At 47.2% G+C, this 24374-nt stretch overlaps 1 protein-coding gene across 48 annotated transcripts in view; it reads left to right on the forward strand.

Annotated features, from left to right (window-relative positions):
* The window catches only part of TCF7L2 (transcription factor 7 like 2), a 187983-nt gene extending 163973 nt beyond the window's left edge, over window positions 1-24010 (forward strand). For 6 of the 48 annotated variants that reach the window (XM_081267241.1, XM_081267252.1, XM_081267243.1 and 3 more), the window contains 9 exons: window positions 1625-1727; window positions 3754-3840; window positions 8658-8798; window positions 9328-9487; window positions 9879-9986; window positions 14508-14556; window positions 15138-15188; window positions 16479-16551; window positions 21885-24010. In XM_081267241.1, the coding sequence (XP_081123367.1) occupies window positions 1625-1727; window positions 3754-3840; window positions 8658-8798; window positions 9328-9487; window positions 9879-9986; window positions 14508-14556; window positions 15138-15188; window positions 16479-16551; window positions 21885-22305 (1193 nt within the window). In that variant the 3' untranslated portion in view covers window positions 22306-24010. Of the gene's footprint in view, window positions 1-1624; window positions 1728-3753; window positions 3841-8657; window positions 8799-9327; window positions 9488-9878; window positions 9987-14507; window positions 14561-15137; window positions 15189-16478; window positions 16554-17166; window positions 17241-21884 lie in introns of those variants that run through there. The other 42 variants (XM_081267274.1, XM_081267245.1, XM_081267254.1 and 39 more) reach the window with 21 other exon arrangements.
* The last annotated feature ends 364 nt before the right edge of the window (window positions 24011-24374 follow it).

Genomic DNA, 24374 nt, shown 5'->3' on the forward strand with positions numbered 1-24374 from the left:
TGCGGAGGCTGATTTTGAACTTTCATCCTCAGCCTCCGAGTCCCTGGGGTTACAGGCGTGCGCCACCACACTTGGCTTGCTGACTGTTTTTTTTTTTTTTTTTTCTCCCAAGGGGAGAGGGCAAGGAGGCAGGGTTACTTGGAGCCCTCCCAAGGACAAGATCCAAGGGGGGCGGGCAGCCACAGCTCCCAGGGGGGTGGCCATGGGAGATCAGCTAAGGCCAGGGTGCCGCTTGCAGGCTGGGGTTCCAATCGTAAGAGTGGTTTAAAATGGTGGTTCCACCTCACTTGTCAGAGGGAGCAGTTGGTGTTGGGTGAGGAAGGCTGCCCGGCCAGGCGACCTTTACTGGCCCTGAAAGAAGCCACACATGAGCGGTTTCCACTCCCTTCTGAGCCCTCTTTGTGCTGGTGCAGGACCAGCCTGGTACTTGCATGGCTGGAGGGGGCTGCCAGCCAGCCCCAGGCTCTGCGAGTGAATGGCAGCGTCAGCGTCTTATTTAAATAATGGTAGTACAGGGAATAGCTTTTAAATGGTTATCGTAAAACATATGATTAACGTCTGTGGACTGTTTACTTTTCTTCTGCGAACATTCTTTCAAGTGTGCAAATGGCTCGGTGTAGGGTCCAAGCCCAGCTAATCTGTTTGAGAGAAAGCAATGTCTGCATGAAAATGTCACCCAGGGAGACTTCATTTACATTCATCCTGAATGAATTTTTAAAAAAAAATGAAATAGTTTTTATCCATGAACCCGCAGCTCGTTCCCTTCCATGTTCTGTTGTGACTCTGCGATGCTGCGCACTTGGTTTCCCACCTCAACTGTACAGAGGAGCTCTCTGTCAGAGTTGCTCCCAGCACTCCCCTTCCTGGGACTTGGTTGCAGGGTGTGCTCCTGTGCAGCCTGGCAGAGTGCTGTGGTGCCCACCTTCAGCACTCACTCCTGTGTGCCTCGGGAGGGCCCTTGGCCTTGATGCACGGTACCTATCAGCAGATAGGATGAGGGCCTACAGCCCCTCAGGAGCAAGGCCTAGAGCTGAGCGTGCCAGGCCTCCAGCAGCTCTGTCTGTTCAGTTCTGACTCTCCTGGGGACAGGGCACCAGTGGCATCTGGTAGTTCCTGCAGCTGACTGTCTCCATAGAGGTGCTGCCATTCTAGAGGGGTGACCTCTTTTGAAAGAAGTCAGTGTAACCTTTCCTCGCCATAGCTCAAAAGATGCTGTAAATCAGAGGAGGAACTGTCCGCAGGTAAGTTGTCAGAATTAAAAGGGCAAAGGGACCCATTCTGAGGGCAAAGTTAGTGTAACTTTGTTCACCTGCTATGTGCGATGCTCTTTAGATGTTTTTTTTTTAATTGCATGAGTCACGTAAGGCTGAAATGATCAAGGTGACATTTGCTATATCTGATTTGAGCCACTATACCAGTCCCTCTAGAATGAGATAATTGTTTAAACTTAGACTATTAGAAAATGAGACAAATCCTAGTGACGTTTTGCCATCAGAATCATGAATGACCTCATGCTAGGGTTCTGAAGAGATGCCACTCTGCATCCTTTTCCTGTCCCCATCTCTAGCTCTTGCTCCTCCCTCCCCTCCCTCTCCTGTACCTAAAACACTGCATCTTCTCTCAGGAATCCCACGGCCTCCGCACCCTCCAGACATATCTCCGTATTACCCGCTATCGCCTGGCACCGTAGGACAAATCCCCCATCCGCTAGGATGGTTAGTACCACAGTAAGGAGTTCCATTTTTTTAATTTCCTTTTTGTTTCTTACATGGGCATGTTTATTATTTAGTCTGTGTGTGTGTGTGTTTCAGAAGGACAGGGTTGGTGGGAGGCCAGGGGAAGATGTTCCACGAGAACACAGGAGAATGAGAACCCTTCAGATAGGTTTGTAGAAAAGGGATGTGGAGACTTGACCTTCTGAACCCACAGTCCCCAAAGGCCCTGTGGACGAGGTGCCCTCAGGATACTTGGAATTGCAGAAGGCTGCTAGGGCTTCCAACTGTTGAAGTCGATTGTCGTCTTCTGCTGGTGGCATCTCCAACTGTGGGGTCAAGTCACTGGGGTGACATGCTGAGTACTCTTTTAGGTATTGCTTCACCCAACTCTGAAGAGTGGCGAGGGGTGGCTGAGTCCTCTCTGCAGTGGGTGGGGTCTAATGTGGGGCGAGGGCGTGGGAACAGAAACAACCTGGTTGTGAAATCCAGGAGTGGGGTGGGGCTCTTCTTTTATAGTCCCAGTGACCCTAGCCCCTTTGCTCCCATCACTTCCAGAATCTGACAGTGGAAAGTGTTGTGTGCTGAAGCTCATGTGATTCTTGGCCTGTTGGGAGATTTCCCCCAACTGTGAAGGATGGGGACAGGCCACTGGAGCACTGAGTGTGTCACACAAGGCCCTCCTGAGTGTCCGCCCTCATCCCTGTCACTGCAGAGGTGATTCACCTGCCCTTTGCAGCCTAACATCATGATATTTTAGAATCTGAGCAGAAAGGCCTTTCATGCCTGCTGTGTGTGTGGTGTACAGTGTGCATGAGCAGGTGTGTCATGTCTAGTGATTGTATGTACGTTGTGTTTCTCCATGTTTATCGGTAACTCCTGCTCTTCAGAAAACATAGGACAATTGTTGAATGCCAAAAGAAATCCTGGGGGCTGGGGTTGTGGCTCAGTGGTAGAGCACTTGCCTAGCATGTGTGAGGCACTGGCTTTGATTCTCAGTGCCACATATAAACAAATAAATAAAGGTCCATCAATAACTAATAAAAATAAAAGAAATCCTGGCCGAACTCTCAGATTTGGACCTTAGGGAGCTAGCCATTCGTAGCCTTAAAGAAAGTTTGGGGCTGACTCACCTCCCAGTTCCCCTTTATTTCTCTAGTTGAACAGATTCTGCACTAAAAATAGGTTGGATTATGTATTAGCTATACCAAATATCAGCGCTTGCACAGTTTCTGTTTTGTGTTCTTTTTGTTTGGAATAGAAGTGATTTTGAGATTATGACCCATTTCTTCTTAAATAGATGTGATCCAGTCCTTGATAGTTCTCAGTCATCCTGGGCCTGGTTTGGCTGATGGGAAGATATTGAAAGCTAGATAAAAAGGAATAGCCAACTCAGACAACCCTCTGTCAGGAAAAGTTGTGTGTCTTTCATGAGGATGCTATTTTGCATGTTGCTGTATTTTTTAATTATTGTAATGAGGTGTGATTGTCTATTGGTTACCCACAATTCTTCTTGGGGACTCTCCCCCCGGTAACTCTTGTCAACACTTGTTAATTTGACAAAAGGCTACAAATTAAGCTCTGTTAATTTAATGTTTTCTCACCGAGATCTAAATACCGAAAGAGGCCCAAAGCGCAACTGAAGTCCTTTGATTCACTGTACTTTATTTTGGTATAAATTTACATTCATTATTGTTTTCCTTTGGATGTGTAGCCCTCAATTAGTGTGATGGCTCCATTAAAGGAAGCTAGACTTCGCCTTTAATTATTACAACAAAACACCTAGTCTCAGCTTGGGGAGAGGGTCTCTATTGACATAAGCAGAGGTTATAAAATTTAATTAGCCATTCCTATCAGATTTATGGCATTCAAATTGTTCTGTGTTTCTTCCCTTTGATCCTTGCTGTACAATCCCCAAGATTTTTGTTCTGATCAAATGAGAATAAAGCTGACTGTGCAGAGAGAACTTTCCCCAGTTCTTCTTTCTGTCCCCACCCCCAGCCTCACTTTCAGTCTCTCATCGTGTACCCCTTCTTTGTAGGCAAGGTCAACCAGTGTATCCTATCACGACAGGAGGATTCAGACACCCTTATCCCACCGCGCTGACCGTCAATGCTTCCATGTCCAGGTGAGTTCCAAGAGCCAGGGCCCTGCAGGACCGACTGCAGGCCAGTGCCCTGGCCGGCCACCGTGTGGGTGCATGTGCAGAGCAGGTGTGTAACTAGGCTTCGATCCTAGAAGACACTGAGCTATCGCCTGAACTTCCGGGGGAAGTGATGCCTTTCTGGCTCGAATCTTTGTGACTCAGCCAATGGGAGCTGTGGATGTTCAGAAATTTAGAAGGCAGGATAAAACAGTTGGGGCATGTGGAGCTTTTAAAGTTTTCTTTCTCTGTTGTCCTGAACTAGTGAGAAGGGAGGGAGTGGAGGTCATTTTATTATGGTACAAAGAAGAGTTTTGCAGAATGGTTATTATCGGTTGTTTCAAAGCTCAAATTCTGATTGAGTCAGCAAGAAAGCCCAGCAAACAGCCCCCACCACTGCCCCCCCAGCTCAAAGCAGCACTGCCCAATAGATGCTGTGTGAGACACCGAGTGACTTGGGTGTTTTCTGGTAGTCATATTTTAAAAAAATATTTTTTAAAGTAAAATGATGCTCAATGATATATTTTATTCATCCCAATACAGTATGGCTGAAATATTGTTTAACGTGATCACCATATAGCAACTGTTTATGGTATTTTACCTCTTTTCCCCAAATTTAGTTTTTATAATCTGGTCTGTATACCTGGCCACATTTCTGGTACTCAGTAGCCACATGTGCTGGTGGCTACCATATTGGCCCATGCAGCTCTAAATCCTTGAAAGATTTTTTAAAAGACCCAGGGCATGTATACATTCAGGCCTCTTTCTATTTAAGCATATAAATATATATACAACATACATACATATCTCCATGTTCTCATTTTCCTTCCTCTAATTAATTCTGGCTAATTTTTCAGTGACTGTTAGTTTATTTACAAACCGGTTGGCAGCAGTATGTTTAAGTAGTCACTAATTGCTCCTAATGATAGTTTTATTTTCTGTTCATCTGATTTTCAGTCAAGTTAATTAAATCGGTGGAGGTTTAGACTTTCCTGATGGGCTGAAACAACCAATCCATTTTGATGATGGCATATAATTAAATTAGCATGCATTACATGGCAAGGATGCTGTCCCCAGTCCCTTCCCTTCTTCTCAGTGGCTAACATGGGGCACCAGGACCAGAGACAGAAAGCCTGGCCATGATGCCTCTTTTCCTACGTACAGAAGAGAGGATTTTGGTGGGAGAGAGAATGGGAATCAGACCCATTGAGAAAAACCAACCGTAGCCTGTGTAGTGGGTGTAATTGTGCTGTGGGTATGATAACAAGATCATTTCCCACGTGTGATGACATCATCGCAGTTTCGAAATCCATGCCAATAGGCATTAGGCGGAAAGATGCTTTTTTTGGACTCTTTGGACCAGCAAGAGGGGAGACGTCACTCTCGTTAGGGACTGTGGTCCGTGGCCTCACAGAGTGCAGGAGCAGCGCCGGAGCCTCCCAGGAGGGGCGCTGCTTGGGAGCCTCAGCTCCCCTCCCCACTGCCCCGCATTCCCGTTGCACCCCATTGTTTTCCGTGTTTATTTATTCTGTGCGTCCAGAGGTTGAAAGCAGTGATGTCGTAAGACAGGGATTGGGGTTAAGCTTATTGATTGAATTATCATTAGGAGGTTAGTCGATGATTTATAGGTGGGCAGGGGGTGGAGGAGAAGAAGGGAGCGGTGGGAAGAGAGAGGTTAGGGGCTGGAGGTGCGCGGGAAAGCGGCCGATTCCCCAGGTAGGCCGTATGAAAGGTAGCTAGTTAAAAAGCGTATACAGCAAATTAAATACATTATTGTGATAATGGGGTGACAGAAGTATGGGTCTATTATACTTATGGCAGTTATAGCAAATGTAGGCAGCTTGCCCTGTTCCAGAACACCCTTTGATATTCATTCTATTCAGCAGCGGGGCCAGGACTTCTCAGAATTAAGTGATGGGTCATTATACTTTAAACACCATGGAGAAGCCTAGATTGGCAATTAAACAGCTCTTGCTGACACTCACTTGTGCCACCCTGTGACCCCCTTTAGATTGAGATGTTGGAGCTCCGGGCCCTCAGCCTGCTAAATTGGTGCAAGGCTCTCCTCCTGACGAGAGCGGGCTCTGAAATCTGCCGGCTTCAAAGGGAGCGAGATCATGTATAAACCATAATGTGGGTGCACCGTGGCTCACAAAAAATAAGGCAGGAAGAGATGAAATGTTACAAGTGCAAGGGGGAAAATGAGAGAATAATGACAAACCTAATGCAACTCAAAGCAGGAGTGTTGCACGGGAAGATGCATCCCACTGCTTGTGCATAAAATCAAGGCCGGCAGATGACATCCAGTTAACAGAAGCGTGTCAACAGTGAAGTAAAGTGAGAGTGAGTAAGAGAGAAGCCCCTGAGACAGCCAGAAACAAAAATTAGTTGTCCTTAACAAGTTAAGGTTCATCATTATATTCTGGCTTGGAGCCATAAAAGCAGACGGGGGTATATAATGAGCTGCTTAGAATTTTTAGGGTGTTTATTGCATTTCATGAAATAGTTGTCTGCAGAAGGGGATTTCTTGAGCGAAGGAATGCACACGGGCCACATCCACGTCCACACGCAGTTGTTCTTTCTCGATGGTACACTTTCTAGATCTCTGAATATGTGTTTAGGAAGAGGAACTTAGAAGTGTGTTCTTTATGTCTGCACCCAAAATTTGCCCCCACCCCAAAGTGGCCTCATCATGGTGTCTGTCTTCCTCTGGTATTGCGTGTCTGTATGTGTATGTGTGCGCACATATACACACACTAGTATTCACTCCCTCGTGTGTGTGCATGTATTCTATAGGAAGGGAACGTTTGGTTTTCAGGCATGTCAGGCCTTTAGAACTCACAGTAAAAGCTGCCACTCCACTCACCCCTTCACCCAAAGGGCCTCCAGGAACACAGGAGCACTTCCAACAGTGGGAAGGAGCAGGGAGTAACTTGGAAGCCCAAATACCTCCCAAGAGCTTGCTTTCCCTTTTATAAATTTTTGAGGGGAAGGTGTTAGAGGTGGATTGTCTCTTCACCCCACCTACCCCTTTTGTCTACCCCCATGCCCTAAAAGTTCTTAGTTAATCCTATTGAAATAGTCAAGTAGAGCAAATTTCATCCCATGCATGCATGATTATGTCAAAATGAACACTACTATTATGTATGGCTCTGATGCACTAATAAAAAGATTAAAAATAAATAAATACATAAAATAATCACATCATTGTTACCAAACTTCAGCATTAGTTTGAATTTGTAAAGGCAGCTCCAGAAGTGGACCATCTCAGGGTGGATTTTCTGAGTCAAGTGTCCATAGTGGCTCTGGGGCCCCTGCAAAAATCACAACTGTCATTGGTGTCTATATGTCTGTTGATCTGGGTAGATGCTGTTTGATTTTTAGTTTTTCTTATCATTTAACATTTGTCAGATTAACATTCCATTTTGACTAAATGGAAACTAACTCTGATCCACCTATGGGAAGAACTTTGTAAATAAAGGTTCTTTCTAAGTAAGTGTCATGGTGAAGGACCTCTAGTTCACACAAGAGTTGGCTTTCTGAAGGAGGAGGTTATTACTCCTTGGGTAGTGCTTTCGTTGGAAAGCAACCATTGCCAAGGTCTGGGCTCCCCCTCATCTGGACAGCCTCCCTGTCCCTGACTGGCATGGCCTCAGTGGGTGGAGCAGGAGCTGCCATTTTGTGACCTTCTGGGGATCTGCCCTGTCCGCCCTGCGCCCTGCTTTTGTCAACAATGTGTGCTGCTCTGAAGGCGAGGGAAGGAGGGCTTTTTGCACTCAAGCATGTCAGGATCGCTCACAAACCATTTGTCCTGTCCAGTTGTCACTCTACAGATGGGCCCCAAGTGCCTTGAAATCCACTCTTCATGTCCTGGCTCATTTGCTTGGTTGGGAAATGGTAATTCAGGGACTAAAATGTGTTTCAGAGTCTTTCTCAGAAATGAATAGTATTAGAGAAGAAAACACAGACTTTCGTCTTTATAATTTTGATTGTTGCAGAAGAGGCTTTTTAATTGTGTACAGACCACATAGTAAGTAAAGATGACTTAGGAATTGTACTTTTGAGAGGAGAAAGGGCAGTCAGTACTGAAAACTACGTGTGTGTGTGTATGTGTGTGTGTGTGTGTGTGTCTGTGTGTCTCACCTTTCTGTGAAATGATACAAACATCTTGCGTCCATAACTTACGGGAGCCAAACAGAAAACATTTGAATGTTTCCCTATCTTTCTTCCTCACTCTCTCCCATTCCTGTCAAATGAGGGGCATAGCAACAAAAGAAAAATAAAAATTTCATTGCACTCTATCAACAGAATGAGGCCTAATGAGGCCTGCATAGCATTGTCAGAAATGTATGTATATTTCAACCACGTTAATATTTTATTTAGCTGTCAATATACAACAAAAGAGTTCACCTTTCATTCTACAGCAGATTAGGACTTAGGAAACTGTCTTCTTAGATGCCACTAATAATGTCTCAAAAACAAATGGACATGCCATTTCCAGCAGGTAGCCCAAGCCCGCCTTTCCGCCCAAGTACATCAGTTGGATTTGTCTTTTGCTAAAGATGTTAAAAATCATAATGTCTCATGTCAGTAGCAATAATGAAGGGGAAGATTGGCTTTAATGACATTATGAGAATCATTATGTTTAATTTATCACTAATTAACGCTGACAGGTTTCATATGCCGTGGGTGGCTTTCATGTGCATGTTACGTGCTGGGTTTTTTTTTTTTCTCTTTTTAAAAAAATTTGTGTGTACACATCCCTCCTCATTCATTCATTTTGATTCTGACGATTTACACAGCTTCCTGTCTTCTAGGTTCCCTCCCCATATGGTCCCACCACATCACACTCTGCACACCACCGGCATTCCCCATCCGGCCATAGTCACACCAACGGTCAAACAGGAATCCTCCCAGAGTGACGTCGGCTCCCTCCACAGCTCGTAAGTGTCCTTGCTGTTGCTCTTCTGTGGCCACAGTGTCTAGTGGTTGGTGGCGGATGCTTCGTGTACAGCCCCCAAGCCACCTGGCCTGTGTGGGCTCCCCATGAAGAGAGAGAAGTCCTACCGTGGTGGGCTTCACCCCTCATACCCCTGTGGGTCAGCACAGAGCTCTGTTTTGTGTGTGTTTGGATGGCTTGGGATCTGTAGCCACTTCCCTGCCCTCTCACCCCGAAGTGGGACATTTGGAGCTTTGTTCTGCAAGCTACGGAGGCGGGGCCGTGCAGGCTGCTTCCCACGCCTCGGGAAAGTGGTCTGTCTGTGAAACTCGCAGTGATTACAGAATCTTGCCCCAGCCCCTCCCCTGGCTATTTTTGCTCCATTTTCCGGGTGGAAGAGACCGAAAGTGGAAGTGTGCCTTTTATTGGAGACAGCGAGGCTCGGGTGTGAGGAGTCGGGGCAGCGCGCTCTGGAGGGAAGTTGGACCACGTGGTTGTTGACTGGGCTCTGTGTCTACTTTGTCTGTATCCAGAAAGCACCAGGACTCCAAAAAAGAGGAAGAGAAGAAGAAGCCCCACATAAAGAAGCCCCTCAACGCATTCATGTTGTATATGAAGGAAATGAGAGCAAAGGTCGTGGCCGAGTGCACGTTGAAGGAGAGCGCGGCCATCAACCAGATCCTCGGGCGCAGGGTAGGCGGCCCCGTCGTGGGGACGAGGGGGAGGAGTGGACACGTCGAGGCCCCAGTGAGTGGGATCCCTGTCTCCCAGCTCCATTTTGAAGTCTTCAGTGGGCTCCACTGAGGCAGGCCCAGGCGTTCCGCATAGAATGACATTCAGAGAGTTATCACCACATTCAGGCGTCCCCACCCCAGAGAGGGAGACCGGATAGATGGATGTAGACAATGCTTTGTCTGAACACTCCTGTGAGTGCTGGCTGTGTCTGGCCCACTCTCTGTGACTGTACCTGAGGCCATCTCTGGACATACTCGCCTCCCAAGGAAGTGTCAGTCCTTTATCGGCCATGGTGTGGTTGATGATGTTTGTGCATGTCTTTCTCTGTCCCACCCTGTGTCCCCTCCAGTGGCATGCACTGTCCAGAGAAGAGCAGGCGAAGTACTACGAGCTGGCCCGGAAGGAGCGACAGCTTCACATGCAGCTGTACCCTGGCTGGTCCGCGCGGGATAACTATGTAGGTGGATCATTTGCCATAGGACACTTTCCCTAGAGACGTGTTCTGTGTCCAGTGGGCAGGGAATCGTCATTTGTCAGCTTGAATCTGGCTTTAGGACTCTTTATCCTGCCCGCTTCTGGGACCGTTACCATCTGGCCTGGTCACTGGAGGTGTGTGTCTTGGCTTCTAGTCTAGCTGTGGCAACATGCTGTCTTTCTTCAGAAAAAAGGAGGAAGCTGGTGTCTGGTGACCTAGCTCAGGACCCCTGGGATCCACTGGGGGTTCTGCACACCTCCTGGACCACTTGTTAGAGAGGCGAGCCTCTTGGATGAGTGTGTAGACCTTGGAGAAAGGAGATCACTGGGCTCATTCAGACGGTGCCCCAGAGGGGGTTCCTCAGCAGCCCTCCGTGGTGTGGCTTTCTAGGGCAGACCCTAGGGGGTGGGGGGGGGGGAGAGTTTCACTCCTCACAGGTCTTGCAGCAGGGCCTGCAGCCTAAAGGAAAAAGAAACAGTGGCCTTACACCATGGTGTACTAGAAGTAGGAAGCCTGCCTCACCCAGAGAGGGGCATGATGGGAACATCCCTGAAGGTAGCCAATGGAAGTCACCCTTGCCAGGATAGAGGAAATGGTGTGTTCCTAGACTCTGGTGGCTGCAGGATTTGCCTCATTTCCTCTCTGAGCTTTTGGGGAACACCCTAGTTGGAGGATCATTTTACTGATGGCATCAGCACCCCCATTCCTCTCCCGAAGGCTTACTGTCCTCTGGAGATTGTCGCTGTCACCATCATCCCCACCCATACATCTTCCCTAGTGGCCCATGGTCTGGGCTCTCTCCCCCTATATGCTGTCACTTTGTGTGATGCTTTTTTCCTTCCATAATGATTTGCTCTCCACTCTGAGGGGGACCAAACCATCTTGATGGCAGCACCTTCCCTCCCGTTTTGTGGGGGTTGTGGACCAGTCCGTGCTCTCCACTTGGCGTCACCCAGGAAGCTCTCTGAGGTCATTAACTCATTGGTGATAGAGCCTTACCACACACGCCACGTTGTGGGGATTCGGAATCCGGCCCAACACATTTGCTCTGAGAACTTGGTTGGCGTCCACCAAGGAAACCATGAACATGCGCGTGACCGCACGGCCCTGAGTGCAGGCGGCTTTCTGCTTGTCCTGGCCACCTATCTCAAGTTTCCACCCTTGATATTCTTACACCTTTAAGCACGTTCTTGCTCATCTGCTCCTTGCTGTGTAGACCTTGGAGAAGGGAGACCACTGAGATTAACTGCCACACCCCTGCCTGTCTCCCTCTGTCTCCCACTGGCCATAGCTGGCAGCACAGCACCAGCCTGCATTCCTGATGGGGTTGAAGCAGGAAGGAGTAGTACTGCTTGGATGACATGGCTGCTCCGCTGAGAGCCCTTGTCGCCTTTGGGTGGGCATAGGGTGACGGCCTGGGACCTCTGCGTACGCCCTCAGCATGTGTGCCAAGGGGAAGCCTTTCTTCTGGAGCTGAAAGGAAGAGGATGAGAAAGTGAATGCTTCCCGCAGGCTTGCTGTCACCCCGCCTGACCCCCAGGTGGAGCGGGCAGCAGCAGGCAGCGTCCACAGCCTGCACACAGCCATGCGGTTTCAGGACAGCTACTCTCCTGGTTGCAGGTCGGAAGTCGTTAGAGTTATCCACAGCTTCTACTTGTTGCACACCCAATTCTTGGAGTAATCTAGAATGGTACCATCCAGTGGAATTCAGCTTTTCTACAGATACCATGGCCCTGCTGGACTTCGGGGTCACAGTAGGGCTTCTTGTACAGCTGTGCAGGCCAGACTCTGCAGTTCAAGGTTGTGCTGTTTATATCAGGGTCTGTGGCAGTGGTGCCCCCTGGAGTTGTGCAGGGTGAACTCTCCACAAAAGGATAAGTTCAGTTTTGTGATAGCTTCATAAGAATGGTGTGTTGGACTTTCTGGGAGTCACTTAGAGTGTTCCCCAAGACTTTCTGTGATGTGCTTCCTAGGTTTTAGAAAGTCCCAAAGTCATTTGATGTGACTTCTGCTCAGTTCCACATTCGGAATGTGGCTTAGTGTGATTGGGAGCTCCCAGGGAACTTGAAGAGGTTTGGGAGAAGGTCGGGATTTAGGGCCATGTGTCTTCCTTGAGGTGCTGTCAGGTTCCTGATGTGAGGAGCGTGGATACACTCTGTCTCTGTCTTCTTCCACACCTGGGGAATAGTCAAGGGGCAAAAAGTGCGGAATCGAAGGTCATGAGGATTTGGGGCTGCTGGGAACTTTTCTTCTTTAGCTCCCTTGCACTAGGAGTTTTTGCAAATTACTTTTGTCCCTGAAAAGTCCTAACAGTTCTGAAAAATGCCTTCTGAGCTTGCCCCTTCCACAGCCCTGATGTCATCCAAGGAGTGACGGAATCTTTTTATTGCTATCTTAGGAAAAAATAATTGAGTGAAACGCAGTCAGGTTTGGATGCCCAGGCTTGGTCCATTCTCTAGAATAGAAGAAGAAATAACTTAGTGCCATAGTAATGCCTCACCCCAGCTTCATATCAGAACATGGATTTCTTCCCGCCTCTTTGACGTTAGGTTAAGGAGATAATCCTTTGCCATTTGCTCACCAGTTTCCTCTTTCTTATGCCTTATGTTGGGCCTTTTCTTTCCTTTCTTCATTGAGCAAGGTCCTTCAAGACTGAACAGTGTGTATTAGCTTCCTCATGTCCCTTTCCTATTAATTATGTCCCTGTCATCTGAATCCCAATTTCCTCATCATAGATCTCAATCATGCACCCTGCACAGATAGCTCCCCCGGGTCAGAGGTGGACACGGTGCCTTTAGAATCTTTTGTGGGGCATTTGAATGGGAAATGGGTACTAAAGCAAAGGCCTGGGGGTGCAGATGCTGACACCCCTTCAAGGTGAAACCTTTCTACGTTAATTGAAACTAGACCCAGCTACTGGATCCCAGACAACCACCTTGTACTTCACTTCATTCTCGGTTGTTTTTTTGTTTTTGTTTTATAATCATACACCAAGGAACATAACATGCTTAAACAGAAGTGCTGATCAGAAGCCAAAACACATTTCCCCAGTGGCACAGGCCCTGTGCCCCAGGAGAATAGAGCTACCTTCTCAAAACAGTGCTCTCAGCTCTCGGATGGAGCAGAGCCCCATGGCCTCTCTCTCTGGAGGTTCCTGCAGTGCCTAACCCAGTCTCAGTTCCTGTCCATTATTGTTCTTTTCTCTTTGACTGTGTCACCATTCGTGAGAAACTTTACGCAAAGGTAGCATTTAGGTATTATGGAGCACCCAGGATGTAAGGCCACTGGAGTGCAGTTCCCGTCCAGCAGCTAACTCATGGACAGGGTTAGGGCAGTCCAGGGACGGGGGAATGAGCTTCAGACATTGGCCCACAGAATTATCTCCAGTTCCACAGCCACCCTAGCAGGCTGCCAGGATTCCAGGGAGGCCCAGGCTGGAGATATGGATGGCTCCATGCAGGGCCAGTATTGTTATGTAGCGGGCAGCAGAGCCCTGAGTCGAGGGTTGGGGTGACGAGACTCCTGAGTTTCCAGGCTGGCCCTCCGTCTTGCTGTGCCACTTGAGAAAAGTCTGTAAAATTGGAATGGCAGTGATGCCTGGTGTGTAGGTTGTCATGAGGGTTAAAGGAGTCACTGTGCCCACTGGGTGCTGGCCACTGTCGCCAGGCAGTGTTCACCATCCTCTTTACCCGGCTGGTTTGACTTAGGATTTTTCAGCTTCTTGTCATGTGAAGACACACCCGTACAACCATTCTGTTTTCTACTTTCAGTAAAGACGTGATATTCAGTGCTTTATTATGATGGTGGGCTTGAGTCAGATGATTGGAGACAGCTGTAGGCTGTTGCAGGTGTTGAGCACATCTGAGGTAGGCTGGACCTGAGCTCCAGGGCTCAGGAGGGAGGTGATCAGATGCACTTAGACTTAGCCACATTTTTAACTTATGATGAGTTTCTTGGAGTGCCCACCCCATCATAAGCCAGAAGCCAGGGAGCCTCTGTATAAGACAGGCTAATGGGGGAACTTGCCTTCTCTGTGGATGTCTACCCAGCAGATAACTCCAGGCCCTGTCCCACCTACCACCCAGTCTCTTCAACCTGTGCCCAGGAAGTGCCCACTATAGCTGTCCTTCTGGATTCAGAATGGGGGAGGGCAGCTCTCTGCCCAGCCTATCACGGAGAGTGTCTAGCAATCTGCTCCTTTCTGAATGATCCCTTTTGTGGAATCAGATGCCCTGGCTCAGGTCTGAGATGAGCAGAGGTATCTCCGCCATGCTCCACCACCCACTCATCCCTCCTCTACTCCAGGAAGCGCGTATCCCTCTGGCTGGAATCAGAGCTCAAGGGCATTGGGGTGAAAGGGGTGGGAGGTTGGACAGACTCCAGGGGACAGGTGAGGGTGGAGATGGCAAGAGGGTGCCCCCCTCTGCCTTCTTCCAGGGGAGCCCAGACGCCTTCCTCCTGCCTTTCTTGAACTAAGCCACTGTGTTTCATCTGTTCATCTAGGGGAAGAAGAAGAAGAGGAAAAGGGACAAGCAGCCAGGAGAGACCAATGGTAAGTCAGGATACTCAGGATGGAGGAGGAAGCGGTAGCTGGAGGGCCACTCTTATGCCAGGCTTCCATCTGGGGGAGGCAGGAGAAATTCAAGGCCAGGACATGGGGTGGGGCATCTTAGGCAGCCTTTTTGTTTATGCATTTTAATTAATTGCTTCATGACTGCCCTTTTAAAGCTAGTAACATCCATTGTTGCATGAAAAAGCACATTGTAATTCTAGTGGAATGTGTTTTTAAATAACTGCAAAGCCTGTAACTGGAGAGCAAGCGGCAGGCATGCCTCTGCGGGGATTTAGGCAGTCTGCTTATTTTGTATGTGTCTGAGGAGGGATGAGGAGGGGCTAGGGGAGTAGGAGGGGTGTGAGTGCGGGGGTCTTAACTGGGCTGTTCCTGAATGTTCCGATGCATGCCTTTACAGTGGTAAATTGCACCCATTTTAAATTAAGGAGGTTTGTCATTCTCTAGATGGAATTAGAAATACTGCATAGGCAATCTCAGAGGTCCCTGGGAGAAGACCAGGCTTTTACAAACAAACAAACAAAATTCTTGAAGGCTTTGTATAATTTGTTCTTTTTTTTCAGAACACAGCGAATGTTTCCTAAATCCTTGCCTTTCACTTCCTCCGATTACAGGTGCTAATGTCATTTTGAGTCATTAAAATAGTTGATAAACTGTTTTTTAATTTTTCTTGCCGTTATAGTTTTATTAACATTAAACACGTATGACATTTGAACATCCTTTAAAATGACCATCTACACGGTTTCGTATGTTTTGGTAGATTTTTTTTTTCCAGTTGCTTTTGTTGTTTTTTTGAATTTAATTTAACTTCTGTTTTGTTTATTTTTTCCATAACAGTTGTTTAAGCAGCAATGACAGTGATTTAGAGCTGAACTAACTGTGCAAATTGAATATGCAGTATTTCTTTAAAAGAGACTGGTAAAGAGAAAAAAAAATATGGAAGGAATTCAGTAATAAACCTCCTTAATCTAATGGCATTTTTTCATGGCTCCCACTAAGTTTTCTCCCACAAGCATGCATCCGCAGTATGATTATTTTTTTTCCTTTGCTTTTTTATTTATTTTATTTTATTTTTCTTCCCTTTTGCTTTTCTGCTTATAATTTGCAAATCCACTAGCATTTTACTGACCATTGCCTGCTTCAATGCTGCTGTGAGCTTCTAACTAACCCTTAATGGCTCATCCACACAGCCTGTTGACCTCATTCTGTTTCTCTCTCAATATTAACGAAAAGAGATTAAAAAGAAAAGACGAACATTCCAAAAGCTGCAATATCCCAAGACCATGACCCTTTTCTTTCTTTATTTCTTTCTGTTTTGTTTTGTTCTGTTCTTTTTATTATTTGTAGTTTTTTTTTTCTTTTTTAAACTGTTGTCCTCTGAGAAGAAAAAAGCATGTTACAACTTAATTCCCTCCTTCGATTTATTTTCTTCTTAAAAAAAAAAGAAAAGAAAATTGAGAGGAAAAAAAAAAAGGAAAAACAGAACTAAAATAATAAGAAAAAAAATAATTGAACGAGTGAGTTCTCCAAGGCCTAACTTCCCTTTGGCAGCTCAAACCGAATCTGAGACACAGTCCTTAAAGAAGGGATACTGCAGCTTTATTTGCAACAGCTAATTTCACAAGTTGAATAAGAATGTGATTTTTACCTTTTTTTTTTTTTTTTAAGTAAAGAAAGTTAAAAAACGAAAGTCAATATTTTGCCATTAGTAACCAGGTCATTGATTTATTCCCTTTTTTATTTTTATTTTTTTCTTATTTGTATCTCTCTCTCCCCCTCCCTTCCCTTCCCTCCCTCCCTCTTCTCTCTCTCTCTCTCTCTCTCTCTCTCTCTCTCTCTCTCTCTCTCTCTCCCTTTCTCCCATGTCCTCCTCCTCTGCTCGCTCCTTTCTTGAACTCATTCAGACCTGAGCGCTCCTAAGAAATGCCGAGCGCGCTTTGGCCTTGATCAACAGAATAACTGGTGCGGCCCTTGCAGGTGTGTATAGTCTCCCAGATTCGCTGTGCTGGTTTGCAGCTGGTCTCTTCCATCCTTCCCCCTTCTCTGGCCTGTTGCTTCATAGCTCTGTGTGTGGATCGTAGGAGACACGAGGGAGTGGGACACTGCCAAGTGTGTGGGCTCCATGAGGGATGTGCTTGTTCTCCCGCTGCTGCTAGCCAAAATGCCACTGTAAAACAGCATCACGTGTGCCTCCTCGGGTCAGCGACTGCAGACCCCAGCGCGCCCTCCCCCAGGGAACGTTGCCTGCCAACCCCCTTGTGACAGCCCAGGATCCTCATCCTGGCCTAGGTAGAATTCTGCCAATGACGTCACCTGCTCCCCTCCTCTTCTCTCTCTATTTTTATTTATTTTTTATTGTTGTTTTTTGGTTTCTGGTTGTTGTTTTGTGTGTGTGTGTGTTTTATTGTTTTATTTGATTTTTTTTTTCATTTGACTCATAGAAGTCCTTTCCTTTCATGCCCTTGGTGAGGGACGATTATCAAATAGAGCCAAGGTGCTGTAGAAGACAATAAGCTGTAGCTGAGATCTCACATCCGACTGAGCACGACCCACCATTGTGTTGTATTTTTTGTGTTTACCTTATGCTAACAGATGCAAATACTCCAAAGAAGTGTCGGGCACTGTTCGGGCTTGACCGACAGACTTTATGGTGCAAACCGTGCAGGTATATTACCACTGCGAGGCCTTTGGGAAAATCAAATAACTCTGTCCTTCTGGTACCTTAGTGTGACAATTTATTTTGACCTCCTTCCCATCTACTTCCCCCACTGGCATCAATGACTAATGATCCTCATTCTTCAAAATTTTCTTGCTAATTTCATGCTGTTTCCTGTCTCCACTTTCTCCTCCTCTCTTTGTCCTCTGCTCTTCCAAATAACGTGTCCCTGGTGGCAGGACTGAGACCACAGCCTTGACAAACCCTGACAGGCTCCGAGACTTGTCCTTTGCAAGCCAGTGTCCTGGACTGGTTTGGCCTAATGAGTGCCTCGGTTGCCTGTGTCCCGAGTGTAGAGAGCCAGCAGTTCCCAAGTTTGGACCAGTTAAATGTGGCAGCGAGAGCATCCCTGTGCCCTTGGGAATTGGACAGGCTTTTCCCCCACTCTTCCTTTTTATCCCCATCTCCCCTTTGTTGTTTTGTGTTTTAAAACCACATATTTCTGTACAGAGGAGCTTGTGTAGCTGACATTGTTTTACAGTGCTAAAAAAGAAGCGTGGCATTGAACGGCATGCACAGCTGAGGGGCTGTGGGCAGCGAGGCCTGCAGCTGCCCGCTGCACAGAGCCGCAGCGTTAAAATGTATGCATACCTGTCCACCATGTAGCAGTGGTTCCTAAATGAATCAGAGCAGCCCAGAAGCGTCCAAATCACGTCCCATGTTCCACCGGCAGGTTCCCACCCCACCTGTCATCTCAGGGAAGGTGTAGGTACTTCTTCTTGGTGGAGGGCTACCAACTAGTTCCTGTCTCCTTTCCTTTCCTTTAATGACCACCTTTGGTTAAATTTGTTGTTTCTTTGTTCTGATACAAGCAGTCTTTGAATTTGGAATATTATGATGGTAGGTATCTCAACACCCCAACACGCGTCCCTGTTTGTAGTGCCTCCTTGTCACGTGTCCCTCTCCTCCATGCCTCTGCCATGTGCTCCATGTCTAGACGTTAGAACAGATGTTCATCCCATCACGTGCATGCCGACGAGTCTGCTGTGTCTCTGACCCCCTTCTCTGATGCCAGTACTGAGAGATGGGTGAAGTGTGCCTCGAGCTGACCCAACAGATGACGAGGGAGAAAGGGCCCAAGGCAGGAGTGATGCAGGTGTCATGAGTAGGGACTTGGGACCTTAGATGGAGTCCTAGCAGGAGAGGAAGGCCCTGGTCCTCAGAGCTAGCAGCTCTCACAGAGATGGCAAGTGTCCTTTCAGCACATCTCTGGGGTCTTCCCTGGAGCACAGGAAGGAGTTCTGTGATGAGAGATTGTAGGTATATCATCAGGATGAGCCAGGGAAGACGGGGCCCCTGCTGACCCTATGGAGGCAGTGGGTCTGTCAACACTGGACACCTGCCAAGCAGGGGGATCCTTGGCCGTGGGAACTGCTCTGAGACACGGTGTGGTGGCAAATCACTGGCTGGTGGGAGCGTTCCTCCTGAGCAGTGGACACGGCTCACTGGGCCTTACAGTGAGGGTGGCTCATGTGCCTGTTGGTTTATACTGTTCATGGGGGAGGGGTTTATAGCCCCCCACCTTTTGTTTGTGTTTTTGTTTCAGAAGTAGTTGCTGCATGTTAGATTTGGCTCCCCCCCCCCCCTTACAAGTTACTACTAACTACTACTAACATTGACCTGGACAGATATCCTGTCCTCATCCAGCCCACGCTTGCTGAAAGCCAGGGTGGAATATTTCCTCAGAGACCAGAATTTTCTTGATATTTTTACCAAAAAAAAAAAAAGACTGCCATCCTTTGTGGCTCAAGCCTTTGTAGCTAGCTGTCCCATGTTTTACAGTGTGGTTTCCCACACGCAGGTTTGGGGCTGTCGATATGGCTGTGGATGCTGAGGGGCCGTGGTCATAAGAGCAGTTTGACAGGCCCTCTCCCCAGATATTCTTCCTGCCTCAGCCCCCTTAGAACATTTCCAGCAGCTATTTTTTGGGGGGACATGAGTTCATACCTTAAATATATTGAAAAAAGTCATTCCTATCTTTTTTGAGGGTATTATTTCAAAACAGGATCAGAAAGAGTCTGTAGTTTCCTTTTGGAGTAAATATGGAAGACGCTAGAAATGGATGGAGATGCCTAGACGGGTGGGTAGGAGTTGGGGTTTTATACAAGTAGTAACCTGTCCCTCTTCCCCTGCCCAACTCTTCCTTTTAACTTGGCCATGACCACATGTGGCTTGATGGGAATATCAATAGGACAAAATGTGCTTTTAAGAAAAGGGGGTGGTGGGGGGACAGAGAAAAGCAGTTGCAAACCGAGGCATTTCCTGACACGTGTGTCCGGCTGCCTTTCCCTCAGCCCTGTTGGGAGCATCGCTCTGTCACCATCATCTTCGTGTCCCATGTTCAGAGTGCCCCATGCATCCCCGGGATTGGAACCTTCATGTCATCAGGAGGGCGGGAGGGGCAAGGAAGGCCCTGAGTCCTCTGCCAAGCAGGGCTCCTGAGTTCACTCAGGAACACCCTAACCAGCCTCTGTTTTGAGCCCACCAAGTTGCTCTTCACTCTACCCTGAGAGAGCCTGGAATGCTGCTTGATGCCACCCCTTGTCTAATGGTCTCCCCTCCTTTCCTTCACCTGTCCTCTCCGCTCTCATTTCCCCCATTGCTTTCTCAGTTTTGCATATGCCTTTCCCCGCCCCCTCTTCCCCTCCCCCCATTTTAAAAATGCATGGACATCTTAGTTTCTGAGCATGTTTGGATCTGCAGGCTAAGATGGTTTAAAATGGAGAGGCTTGATTGTTTACCTTGGTTCCTGGGATGGGAGCAGAATCCTGTAGTCTGTGCCAGTCTATCCCAGGGAGAAAAAGGAACTTCACCAAACTGAGGGTGAGAGGGGGCTGCCCCTGCTCCCCCAGAGTTCCTTCTGACCCAGTGGGGACAGACAGACTTGAGCCACCAGCCCCGAATGGGTCTCAGCCTCTATGAGGCTGGCAGGACCGAGCGTGCTCCCTTCCGCCCTCCTCTCCTTCCCTTCCCTTCCATCTTGTGGAGTCCACGCCCCATGCACTGACAAGCGTGGGGCTCAGAGCAGAGGAGGAGCTCAGTACACCCCTGACTCAAAGGCCAGTGACACTGTCTAGCCGGGGTCGCCTTCAAGTGGGCAGCATCTTGGCCAGGTGCTCACACCCTTCTTTTCAGGTGGAGTGTTGGGGCCCTGGTTCTGACTGCATATTGAAGGGTCCTTGGATGAGCGTGCGCACATCCTGTATCTGCATTATATTTATAGCATTAGTGGGTTGATCCCAGGATCACCTTTCCTACCAAGTGTGATCCCATCAGACTGGGATTAAGGGTGGGAGAGGCTTTGAAGTCCAATCTCTCGGTTGATTTTCCCTGACTTCATCCTTTGATGATAAGCAAGAAAGGCTCTGAAATTCACATTCCTATTCCTTCCATAAACAGGCAGTGGAGAGGGGAGATTCCGGTTTTGGTGCAGGGTAGAGTGTCTTTGTGGTTCAGACATGAGGACCCCAGCCCCAGGAAGGTCCCTGCTGTGATTCCCTGGCACTTCTTCTTGGTGGTCACTCCTCTGTGACTGGCTTGTGCTGCGCCCTCCACTTCCTGGCCTCAGCATTTTGTCAAGGCCATGATGCCCCTCCATCCCATCCTCACAGTCTGTCCTTCCAACCTTTCCACCAGGGGGTGGGGGAGGGGAAGCCCCAAATCTTCAAAAAAAAAAATGATCAATGAAAATTTTTTAAAAAATCAAGTTTGAATCTTAATTTAATCCACAACCTGCAGGCCATACAACCAGTTATTCTTGTTCCTTTGGATCATTTTCTGTTTTTCTTATTCTCGCCCCTCCCCCACCTTTGTTTTTCCTCTTCTACCTGTTTTTGGTGGTTTTCTTTCCAGTTTTTTTTTTCTTTTGGTTTCGTTTGTTTGGTTTTTTGGTTTTCTTTTCTTTTTTAGTTTATTTTGTTTTATTTTCGTTCCCCCTCCCTTCTCACCTGATTCTGACCTCTCTTGATTTGGTGTGGTTCTTAACAGACAAGCCCGAAAGCTCTCTGGGCGCCCGCAGCCTCACGGTGGTGGTGTGTTAAACCTTTAAGCCTCTTGCTAGTGCTGCCTTCAGCTATGTGGGCTCAACAGTCAGCATTCTGAGAGTCTCATTGATAAGAGGCGGCTGGGGAGGGAGCTCTGTCTTTCTCTTTTTAGACACACACACATACACCATTGGGGGCTGGGGGTGGTAGTGGTGGGATTTGGGGAGGGAGGGCAAGGAAATGTGGTGGGAAAGTGAAGGAACGTCTAAGCCCAGGGAGAAATAAGCGTTTCTGTTAATATCAGTTTGGATGAAGCCATTTTGGCAAATCGGTGCCACCCTACGCAGGTGACCCCTGCAGTCTGCTCACTTCTAGCTGGGCAGGGGTGGGACCTCGGGTGGGCGAGCAGGTAGGGCATCCTCCCAAGTGTCCTAGGTGTCAGAGCAGACCTAGAGAGGGCCATGTGGTCAAGGGAGCCGGGCAGCCTGGCACCGGGAGTGCCATGCTGCAGGGTATCAGCTAGCCGATGTCCCCTGGCCGCTAGCATTAGATGAACTGTCCCTTGGCATCTTTGCCTGTTATTCACAGATGACTCTCTCCCCTGTTTCTAGGAGAAAAAAAAAGTGCGTTCGCTACATACAAGGTGGAGGCAGCTGCCTCAGCCCACCCTCTTCAGATGGAAGCTTACTAGACTCGCCGCCCCCCTCCCCGCACCCGCTGGGCTCCCCTCCCCCCGACGCCAAGGCACAGACTGAGCAGACCCAGCCGCTCTCGCTGTCCCTGAAGCCCGACCCCCTGGCCCACCTGGCCATGATGCCCCCGCCGCCCGCGCTCCTGCTGGCCGAGGCCACCCACGGCAAGGCCTCCGCCCTCTGTCCCAACGGGGCCCTGGACCTGCCACCTGCCGCCCTGCAGCCACCCCTCGCCCCCTCCTCGCTCGCACAGCCGTCGACGTCTTCCTTACATTCCCACAGCGCGCTGGCCGGGACGCAGCCCCAGCCGCTGTCCCTCGTCACCAAGTCTTTAGAATAGCTCTCGGTGTCCCGCCTGGTGTGAGTGTCCCTCCGGTCCTTGGTTTGCCTCCCCCCACCGGAAAGCTTTTGTTTTGTACTCTTAATTTTGTGCCACGTGGCTACATGAGTTGATGTTTATCGAGTTCATTGGTCAATATTTGACCCATTCTTATTTCAATTTCTCCTTTTAAATATGTAGATGAGAGAAGAACCTCATGATTCTACCAAAATTTTTATCAACAGCTGTTTAAAGTCTTTGTAGCGTTTAAAAAATATATATATATACATAACTGTTATGTAGTTCGGATAGCTTACTTTTAAAAGACTGATTAAAAAACAAAAAGGAAAAAAAAAAAGAGAAGCAATTTTGAAGCAGCCCTCCAGACGGAGTTGGTTCTGTATTATTTGTATTAAATACGAGCTTGCGAACCAATCATTTTACACCTGGTTTTTAAACCACAGGGGCACGGTGAATGCAGTGCCATTACCTTTTTTTTTTTTTTTTTTTTTTCCTGTGTGAAACAACTTTTATTGTGATGTTACTTGTTATTGTTTAAATGTACAGAAACAAAGGGTTAAAATGTGTTAATATACCTTGTTCCATGGTGTTGTTCTTTTGGGGGGAGGGGGATGCTACTCAACAATTAATGGAATCACAACGCTGTTGGACCAGTAGTATTTATTGCTTTAGAGATTGCTTGTACCTGTACGTCGTCCCTTTTTAAATATGTTTTCCTTTTTCTTGAAACTGTATAAAGTTTTTTTCCCCCTTAGCATAAGCATCTTATATATAACAACTCATTTGTACAAGGTTTTTAAGTTTATATATAAAATGTGTATATATTTTTTTGTTTCCCTTTTTTGACTTTTATTTTTTTTTCTCTCTCTCTCTCTGTATGAAACCCAGACACCGCCAAATGGACATTCATAGTTGCATTAAGGATCAGTAGCATTAACAAAAGTTGCTTTAAAAGCCATTATGTAAAACAAGACTTGAACATTAGTGAGGGAATCCTAGCGAAGCTGTCTGAGCAGCAGTGGGAACCGCCCGTTTCCCCTGTGAACTCCTAGTCAAATGCCCTGTGCCCTTAGGACATGGACTGACCGTGTGCAAAACTTGATGTGCCAAAATTCTCAGTGACTTTAGCTTTCTCCCTCTTTTTGATGCTGTACTTTCTGTTCACCATGTTTTGCTGTGATGTTACATAGGTAGATTTGTATGTAGTTTTAATGTCACCTATAACAAAATGTGTTTGGTAGCAGATTGTCCAGAAAGCATTTTAAATGAAGAGGTATAAACCCTTAAGGGCCAAAATTCTGTATATTAGATTACTCTTAAAATGAAAAAACCAGCTGCCGCTTTTATGTACACACAAGACATACAAGTAGGTAGCGAACTTTAAAAATAAAAAAAACCTAGGCATGTTGATGTTGCAAAATGCTGTATAAAGCTGAAACCTGTTCATTCAGTGCCATTGTAGTTGACATGAAGCGATTGTAAAACTGTCTCCGATTTTTCTCTGGTTTATTAAAATGCTAACTATAACATTTTTTGTGAATACTTTGAATGTTTCCTAACAGTTGTGATGTTACTGTTCCGTTTTATGCTCTTATTCCAAGTTCATTTTTAATGGTTTGGAAGCCATTTTTGTAATGAATAAATGTTCATGCTGTACAGTATCTGTAGCATGCCGTTCTGGATTAATAAAAGCAACTTAGTATGTGCAGATAAAGACTGGTCACTTGTTTCTGTGATTTGGATTTTTATCTCTTTGGAAATTGGAAATTTGGAAAATGCATTCCCAGGTTGGGCCCTGAGACCGTGTGTGGGTGTTGGGTGGTGACCAGATAACCAAAAGGTGGTCTTGCACTCTTGGAAGGAGGTGACTCCCCTCCTGCATCCTGAATGCCCATTTGGTATGCCTGTGTACCTGGTTTGTATCATGTGTCGTTTATAGTGAAGATTATGGGGAAAAACGGGTCTCTAGGGCATCTTTCCCCGTATTCAACTGTGCCACTACCAGTAAGTTGATCAATCAGCAGTAGATGTCACTTGATTGGCTGCAAAACAGTTAGTCTGCTGTGTCC

The sequence above is a fragment of the Spermophilus citellus genome (assembly GCF_964194105.1).
Source record: "Spermophilus citellus genome assembly, chromosome: 15".
NCBI classification, from domain to species: domain Eukaryota; kingdom Metazoa; phylum Chordata; class Mammalia; order Rodentia; family Sciuridae; genus Spermophilus; species Spermophilus citellus.